The following is an 8,905-nucleotide window of genomic DNA, read 5'->3' on the forward strand; positions in this document are numbered from 1 at the left end:
CTGTCCCTATGGGGCAGAGAGCCCTGGGAAGGCTGGGGGTGCCCCCATTTCTGGGGCAGAGACCACAGGCACCAAGCCTCTGCCAGGGCAGCGTGGGCAAGAGGGGGATGCAGCTGCCGTGCCTGAGTGCCCGGGCAGAGCCCTGCAGAGTGACGTGAGCCCAGGTCTGACACCCTCCGTGTCATGGCCACCTCAGGGAGCCAGTGTGTGCAAACTGCTGCGTTTATAGGAGCCTCCCCTCCTGAAACACAGGGGTGCCAGTAGAAGCAGGTTAACCCCTTCAATTCCTGTGCCAGGCTGATGGAGAGCCTCGGCTCATTGCCCACAGGTGCTGGTGCTGCCAGGGTTCATTACCCAAGGGGCTCGTTCCCCAAGGCCCTTGTTAGATGAGCTGGGTCGCTCATCATCCTGCCCTTTTTGGGGGGTCTTGCTCACTTCCTGGTGCATCCTGCTGATGCTGGAGCATTCCTGACTGTCCCAGGAGCTCACCAGGCAACTGTCCCCTCGCCTGCCCACCCTGGAATTCCGATCCAGTGGCTTGTTACCACTGAGCCACAGCTCAGGCCCAGTGGCAGCAGCTGTAGCATGTGCTGCCCGAGCTGCAGTTCTCACCCAGCCCGTGCAGCCCCCCCAGCCCGGCTTCCCTGGCTTTGTGCAGCCGTACAAAGGAGAACCTGTCTGGGCTGCTCCACCTCCCACGAGCTGGCTGATAATTAAACAAAAGCAAAATAGCGTTGGCATGGAACTTGACCTTTCCAGAGCTTGTGGGGGGTGGTGAATTTTGCATAATTTCCAGCGATGACTATTTTTATGCATTATAGGTTTTTATTGGAGATCTCTGTGCCAGGGAAGCAGGAAGTCCCTGTGCTCCGATGATGGGCTGGTATGTGGGAGACAAGGTCCAGGTTGATCCTTCCTGTGGCACATGGGCTCCTCTGTGCCCCGCAGATGGAAGGAAGCGCCTTCTAGCCAGGGTCCTCTGGGATAACACACCCAGTCCTCATGAATGGAGAGATCTCAGCACTAGAAGGATGCTCTGTGTGCTGGCCCCGTCTCCTTCCCTGCGTGGGTCCAGCCACTTGCATCCCAGCCCAGGGAACTGATCCTAAATTTTCAGCACCCTCTGCTTCATAAAGAATCACAAAGTCCAAAAGCATTTATGAATAAAGAGTCATGAATGCCAAGGTGCCCAAACTGCTCCCAGGAAGGGGCTCTGCTTGGCTTCTCCCCTTGTTCCCAGCTGTGAGGGGGTTCCTTTCCCTGCAGACACAGGGCTGCCTCCTCCTGTGCCCACATCTAAGGTAGGTGGCAAATTAATCTTCAACTGGGTATCCAGGATTGCTGTGACGGTTATTGTGCCATTCCCGCCCAGTGCAGCATTAATGATTAACGTGCCAGGTCCAATGGCAGCTGCTGCCTTTTGAATAGCCCTTGCGTCGCCTCTCTGATACCTTGACAAAATAATTGGGGCAGGGAGCTGCCTAGAAAGCGCTGTTGGGGTTAAGCTGGCACTCAGGATGGTTTGTCTGTGAGGAAGAGGAGAAGGGGAGTCAAGCAGGCAGTCTGTGCCAGGGAAAGTGCATTGTCTCACTTCTTCCCCTGGACCAGCCTGCGCCCTTCAAGGATATCCTCCTTGCCCCAGTCTGGAACATCCTGGCCCAGCTGTTCCAGCAGGCAGGGGAAATTCCCCACGGCAGGCACTCCTTGGGCAGCTGATGCTGGATCAGTTTGCTTTTGCTTCTTATTTACCCCTTTTATCAGCACAAACCCAAAGAGGTGCAGTTCCTCCTTCTTTTCACGTACCTGTTCCCATCAATGCTAATTCGCAGGAAGGAGGGGGCGGCTCCTTTCCTAAATTGCCGATCACTGCCCACTCCCTGCCAGCACAGGCGCCTGGACCACGCACGGTTTCTCCTGCTGTGCCCCGGGGCAAGTGGTGCCGGTGGAGAGTGCTCCCTGCCACTCTCCAGGAATTTTGGTCTGTGCGCAGCTCCCACTGTGGCACTAGCTGCTTGCCCAACGTCCCTGCAGGGAGACTTTGCCCTCCTGCCTTCCCTCACCCATATCCCAGGTGGAAAAGAACCCCCGCTCTGGCACACACCCAGCTGTGCCAAGTGCTCGAGCCATCTCCTGCCATCCTCGCTGGGGCAATGAGGAAGTTTCTGTTTGCCACCAAAGCCCTCAGGGCTCTCTCGGCCTTGTGCTCATCAGTTTTTGATTGCCCCGGAGTGCCCGTCTGGGAGAACTGGGCGAGTCTAAGAGATAAAAGCTGCAGAGGTGCCTGGTGGGGTTGGGTGGTGGGCTGGGATGTGCCACCGGGATGTGGGGAAGCAGCTGGAACGGGATTTCCTCGGAGAGCCCAAAGGCTGTGGCGGTGCATGGGCAGTGGAAGTGGAGAGCAGGGGCACAGTGGGAGCACAGGAAGGCTGTGCCAGTTCCACTGCTTTAGTCCCAGTTTACCCCCCACTGCCCTGTTTGGCTGCCAGAGCAGCCAAAAGCCGCAGAGGGCAATTGGAAGGAATCGCATCCGCGATGAGAAACTGGTCCTTCAAGTTTTCCCAGCAGGTGGAGGGAAGGAACCAAGCCGGTGGTAGCAGCGTTATTTACAAAACTCAGTGCCACAGAAAGAGCCTGTTCTGCCCCACAGAAACCCCATGGCTGGGAGGAGTTGCAGAGGTGGAAGCCAGCAGCTGGCCAGGTGTCGCCCCTGAGCCTGCTCCGCTCCGCAGGGGTGATGGTGAGAGGGTGTGTGCCAGGAGCCAGCTCTGCAAGGCATCCCAAAAATGGGGCAGAAGAGGTCATGGCCAGGCGTGCCCAGCTCTGTGCCAACTGGTTCCTGAACACCGTAACACCTCCAGGAAGAGCTTCCTGGCACCTCCTGCAGCCTTGGGGAGGGAAAAGAGGCATAAAAGCCCTGACATCACCCATGAGGTGATGCCAGTTTATGGTGGAACTGGGTCCTATTCACCTGTCCAGGAAAGACAAGGCTATTTTCTGTCAGCTTCCCTCCACACCTTGCCATGGGGCAGGGCCAATTCCCATGTCCCCAGGGCTCAGTAACCCAGAGTGGGGAGTGGGTGCCCATGCCTGCCTCACTGTTCCCTGCCTGCTCCTCCAGTGTGACAGGTACTGGATGGCCCCAGGGAGATACCAGACCACGGTAGTGCCTCGGTGCAGCCTCGTACCTGGGCAGGAGGTGATAAGGGGGTGCCACAGCGGGCACAGAGTGAGGCAGGGCCTGGGGAGGCTGTTTGCACACTGGCCTCCTGCCACCCCCCTGTCCTTCACTGCCCCTGCCCCACAACCACGGCAAAAACAGGGTGAAGGAACCCTGGCTGTGCTTTCAAAATGGAGAAACTGAGGCAGCAAGAGCGGAGAGGGAGTGGCAGGGGGGAGAGAGAGTATCTGGAAACCTCCCAATCCCACCCCTACCTCCCTGCAGAAGAACATGCATCACACACCGGCAGTGCAGGACAATGCTGGGGTGGAGATGCTCATTGGTGGGGGTGGCAGGATCTGTCCCTCCTCACCCCCCCATTCCGGGTTCCTGCAGCTGGTGGGGACACAGGAACCCCCAGCCAGCACTGCCTTTCACACCAAGCTGCTGCTCAGTCCCCGCCTGGGTGTTGTGAGCAAGCAGTGGCTGTCACAGAGGGCACAGGGTGTAAGGGTGGTGCCCCCACCCTGCAGCCTATCTGTTGTGCAAACACGGGGCTATTCTGTTTCCAGGCATCCAAACAGGTGAGGAGCCACAAGCAAGGAGGGCAGGGCTGTGCTGCCTGCAAGGACATGGAAGGGAAGGGAAGGTGGGAGGGCAGCAAGGCAGCCCCTACCCTTGCACCCCCCTGGCAGAGGGTGTTTATTAAAGGCGGCCCCAAGATCAACTCCAGAAAACAATTTATATCCAAGATGAAAAATTTATTTGCACTTCTTTACAGCATGGAGAGGGGCTCAGGCACAAAATGACAGGGGGTATGAGCCTCTGCAGAGCCAGGGAGCAGCAGGGCTCTCCTCATGCCAGGGAAGGGGCAGAGATCAGCCAGCCCCTCTTTCAGGGGACCACATGGCAACAAGGCCAGGGCTGACAGACACTGGGTGCAGGAGTAGACACAGCCCCGGTGAGGGTGAAGCTACCACCTCAAACTGATGCAGGGGGACAGGGCAGGGACCGTGTGAGAGCAGTGCAGCACCCGCCTGCAGGAGTTTATCAAGACATCATTGTGCCATTGCCAGATCAGCAGCCTGAACAGCCCCGTGCTGCTTTATCTCCTGCTGCCATCAGCCAAACAGACAAAACAGCTTCTCCCAACACCCCCCCTCCCCGATCAAAAAACACCCCAAATCTCTATGTACAGACTCCATATGCCATATCAGTACAAAAATATACACAAACTCTACAGATCCCAGCTCAGTAGATCAAAATACAGCTACAAATCACAGTGCACAGGAGAGCATCAGACCCAGGGAGGATTGGGGTCCCCCCGAGAGCATGGCACGCCACAGGTGCACCCCAGCATGGGGGGGGTGGCAGGTCATCCTCCTGCCTCGGGGGGTCACTTCTCATCCAGCCGACAGTACAGGTACATGGAAACCGCCATGGATGCAATCTGGGGGTGGCAAGGTGCAAATCAGCCCCCTGAAACGTGCGCCCTCCTCCCTCCCCTTCCCAACACGGGTTTGGGTCACAGCCCACCATCCCCAGGGCACGGGGAGTGGGGGCCTGGATGTGCCCAGGGAAGAAGGCTCAGTAGCCTGGAGCTGCAGGTGCTCCTCGGAGCTGCAGCAGCCCCCTGGGCCCCCCAGGCTGGCCCCAGTCCCCCCGGGCATGGGGAGGAGGCAGCGCAGCAGTGCTCAGGCACTCACCTCCACGGCTGCGATGCCGGCTGCCACGCCACCCGCCACTCCTGCGTTGGTCCTGATTTCTTTCAAGATCTCTTTGAAACAGCCCTGCAGGAGGCAACCACATGGGTGAGGATGGCAAGAGGTGGCGATAGCCCGGCTGCCAGGGCACAGCATCCCCCACAAAGGGAGGAACTGCTTCTCCAACCTGGAGCACACAGCCGTGGAGAAGGTCTGAGGCTTCAGGGGCGACTCAGTCACTTCTCAGACCAAGTATTAGGTGGGGAGTGAGGAAAGGAAGGGAAGAAGCAGGGAAATCACCCAAAAAGGCAGAGTGGTGCCTGGGTTCATGCCCAGCACCAGACATGCCACTCTATTCCCTTTAGGACCAGAGCAATTTAACTTGCTTCTACCAGGGACAAGCTGAGGCCACCACAGCAGCCCCCAGAACTCAAAGCCCAAGGGACCACCATGTGCAGAGCTGGGGCTGGAGCTACAGGAGAGGTCTCTCTCCCCGCCAAGTCAGGCTCTGCCAGCGGGCAAGAGCCCCCGGCACGGCCGTACCTCAACTTTTGTTTCTGCGGCCAGCGTGTCGTTGCAGGGGTCCTGCATGTCACAGCACTGCATGGGGTAGCTGTCATGTGTCCTATAAAAGTAGGAGTTGTTGAAGTCTGTGTAGTTATTCAGGCCGCAGCAGTGAACCTGAGAAGGAGAGAGAGGAAGGGATGGGAAGAGCATCCTTCAGGTCCCCCTCCAGGCTCCGACCCCACTGCTCATGGAGGGTGTCACCCAGCTCAACCCTGCTTTGGTGGGCTGCTCAGGAGTCACCATGGGACCAGGATTTTGCCCCCCACACCATCACAAACAGCTCTCACCCCACTAGGCCCCAAGAGGGTAGTTCCCAGGAACCTGGGAGATTGAGGAGGTGGTGACAGCTCAGCACATCCAGGACTGTGATGTGTGCCCACTTCCACCTCACTGTCCCAGCCAGATGTGCACCACCCAGCCCATACTGGGAGAATCCCAACCCACGGGGCTCAGCACACCTTTGTCATGGTGATGTTCCAGATGTCTGTGAATGTTTTATCCTGCCCATACTTCTCCTTCAGGAGCGGGGTCACCAGACCTGTAAGCAATGTCTCTGCCTGGAAGAAAGGGCAGAAAAACACCATCAGAGAAGGTCCTGGGGAGCACCACAGAGCTGACCGTCCCCATACTGGTCTCAGCCCATGGAGAGGAGACCAAAAAGACCCATCATGGCCACAAGTCACGCCACGTCCGTTTGACCCACAGAGGGTTTTCTCTTTCCCCACCAAGGTCACTCATGCCCAGTGAATCATCTGATAAGCGGCTAAGTGAGGGAGCCAGGAATGGCAGCATTAAGTGAGGGAGCCAGGAATGACGTTTGCCCTGCGGTTGACTTCTCCAGTGCCTAATGAGGCAGTCACCTTTCTCCCCAGGTGGTTTCTCAGGTGCCTAATAAGGGGGTGGGTTTGCTCAGCGTGAGGCAGTAGGGACTTCCTCCCCCAGTGTCTCCTACCCTCAGAGGTGGGGAGGCGTCAAGCCTAAGCTGGTTAGGGACCAAGGGGCTTGACAGAAAGAGGTGGGCAAAATTTGTCCTAAAAAAATGAGGGTTATGATACAACAGGAACCCCTGTTCCCACCACCCCCAGGCTACTCCAGGCTGCCCACACATAGCTGGTGGCAGCAGGGACCAACCTCCCCTCCTCCTGCAGCACTGACCGCTGCCCAGCGGCCACACCCATGGGCGGCACTGCCAGCCCGTGTCTCCTGTTTTCCCAAGGGGTAGGACACGTCCCAGATCAGCCCAACCCAAGACTCAGGTATTGCACTCACAAGACCTGTGAAGACCAGAGCCAGCACAGCAGCAGCAACTTCAGCAATGAAGATGATCAGCACCACTGAGAAGAACTAGGACACAGCAGGGGGAAGGAGGTCAAACCAACAGCCAGAATCCTCAGGGGCCCCTGGAACTCCTCTGCTTCCCCAGGGCTCCAGCTCTCCTGCCTCATTGCCTTCAGCTCTGCTCCTGGGCAGGAGCAGTACAACCTTGGGTCCTCCGACCCTCCACCTGCATGGGCTGAGCTCTCTGGACATGCTCCAAGAGAGACCTCCTGCCTCATCTCAGCCTTTCCTGGGGCAGACTTTGAGTCCAGCATTGCCTTTCCAGGGGCCACCCAGACTGCCACCACATGGGAAAAATCCACAAAGAACATCTCCAGAGAGAAGTCTGCCCATCGGGTCTCCCCCACCACAGACCCAGATCAAACGAGGCTTGATAAGGTCAGTCAGGTCCATACCATCATCAGGAGACATTTGCTCTCCTTCTGGGCACCGTAGCACCCAAGGAAGCCGACCACCAGCAGGATGGCACCAATGACGATGAAGAGATAGCCCACGTTCACAACCTGCAGGATGCTGGAGGAGAGCGCCCCAAATATATTCACGAATGACTCTCCATCCACTCTGACCCAGATGCCAACTCCCAGGAGGGTCCCGCCACTGAGCTGGGAGGAGAAAGGCAATGTCAGCTTCCAGATAGGCACGAGATTTGATATTTGGGGAGGGTCCTGGCACGGGTGTTTCTCCCCTCGGCAGTTTTTCGCCACACCGAAGCAGGACTTTGCGGCGCTGCGGGCAGCTCAGACAGCTCAGCACCCTGAACGCACCCCAGCACCAGCACATCCCCTGGGCAGTGTCACAGCTGCCCCCTGCCCAGCCCGAGGGCTTTCAGTGCCAGCAGCGGGGCAGCCAAGCCAGCAGCCTCCCCATGACCCCACACAGCCACTTCAGACGCTGGCCACCATCACGCTGCCACAAGCTCCTGCACACAGGGCGGCTGCCTGCCCGCCCACCCAGAGGAGAGGCTGAGCAGCCCCTGACCCCGGCCAGTCACGTACCCCTGGGCAAGGTCAACTCTGGGCTGCCTGCAGTCCGTGCCAGCCCTCCCCTCTGCCTGCTCAGCCTTCCCCACCACACTCAAATCCTGGCAGGAGCTTTACGCAGGGAGAGTTTCCAGCAGAATGAGCCGGGAGGCTCTGCCCCCCCCTCCTTCCCAAGGCTGTATCCTGCCACAAAGCCCCTTCCAGGTGGCTCCCGCAGAGCCAGGGCAGCTCTTGAGAGCTCCGCTGCTCTTTGCCTTGGCTGGGAGTAGAGCCTACGTGTGCTCTGAATTCCCGACATCCAGGACCCTCAAAGCCACAGTCACACGCGGGAGCTGCTCCCCTACAGAGGTAGAACCCCCAGGCAGGGACGCAGCAAACCCCCCGTTCTGGGGCACTCAGCACCTTCCCAAGCTCCGGCACAGCGAGGGACAGGGGCAGCTGATGCAACAGCCACTGTCCCCAGAGCCCGGCACAGCCCTCTGAGCTTTGCAAGTCCCACCTACACCCACCTGCACACACTCTCCGCCCCATCGCCCACAGAAAGGAGCCAGGAGAGCCCAGCCAGACCCACCCACACCCGGCTCCGGGGGCGCCCCGGGAGCCCCTCCCGCAGACCCCAGCCCTCGAGGCGCACTTACGAAGATGGCCAGGTTGAAGAGGATCATCATGACCTTGATAAAGGTGAAGCACCCCATCTTTGCACCTGGGGAGAGTGGAGAGGTCACCGAGGGAACCCCCACCCAGCACAGCTGCCGCCCTCCCGAGAGCCCAGCGCACCTCCAGGGGAGACCGGAGGGTCCCCACGGGCGGGAAGGGACAGAACCCGACTTACCTGTCCGGAGAGCAGCTCCCAACACCCCGTCCCGTCCTGCCCCAGCCCGCTCTGCCTCCGCCGCCCCGCCGGTGCCGCCCTTTATCGGGCGCGTCCCGGGGCCGCCCCCGCCGCCGGAGCCCCCCGCCCCGTCCGGCCCCCGGGGCCACGGCGCGGCGCCGCGGGGAGCCCGCACCCTCCTGCCCTCTGCTGCTGGAGCCGCCGTGGGACGCGCTGCCGAGCCCGTGTCCTCTCCCGCCGTGGGACATTGGGGGGCGGCGGTATCAGCCCCGCGGGTGTTCCAGCCTGGGCCGGAGGCAGCAGCTCTGGGCTGCGCCCCGCCGCCCTC

The 8,905-nt window shown here is 59.6% G+C and overlaps 1 protein-coding gene across 1 annotated transcript; it reads right to left on the bottom strand.

The window, feature by feature from the left end:
* Nucleotides 1-3,889: 3,889 nt before the first annotated feature.
* On the bottom strand, nt 3,890-8,627 carry TSPAN1 (tetraspanin 1). Its single transcript, XM_040073090.2, has 8 exons — nt 8,578-8,627; nt 8,384-8,448; nt 7,161-7,367; nt 6,697-6,771; nt 5,886-5,984; nt 5,404-5,541; nt 4,864-4,947; nt 3,890-4,607 (listed from the first exon to the last, which is right to left on the bottom strand). Exons 2-8 carry the CDS (start codon nt 8,438-8,440, stop codon nt 4,554-4,556), a joined length of 714 nt encoding a protein of 237 aa, XP_039929024.1. The 5' UTR covers nt 8,441-8,448; nt 8,578-8,627; the 3' UTR covers nt 3,890-4,553.
* Between the last annotated feature and the right edge of the window lie 278 nt (nt 8,628-8,905).

The sequence above is a fragment of the Hirundo rustica genome, chromosome 9 (genome assembly GCF_015227805.2).
Source record: "Hirundo rustica isolate bHirRus1 chromosome 9, bHirRus1.pri.v3, whole genome shotgun sequence".
In the NCBI taxonomy this organism is placed as follows: Eukaryota; Metazoa; Chordata; class Aves; order Passeriformes; family Hirundinidae; genus Hirundo; species Hirundo rustica.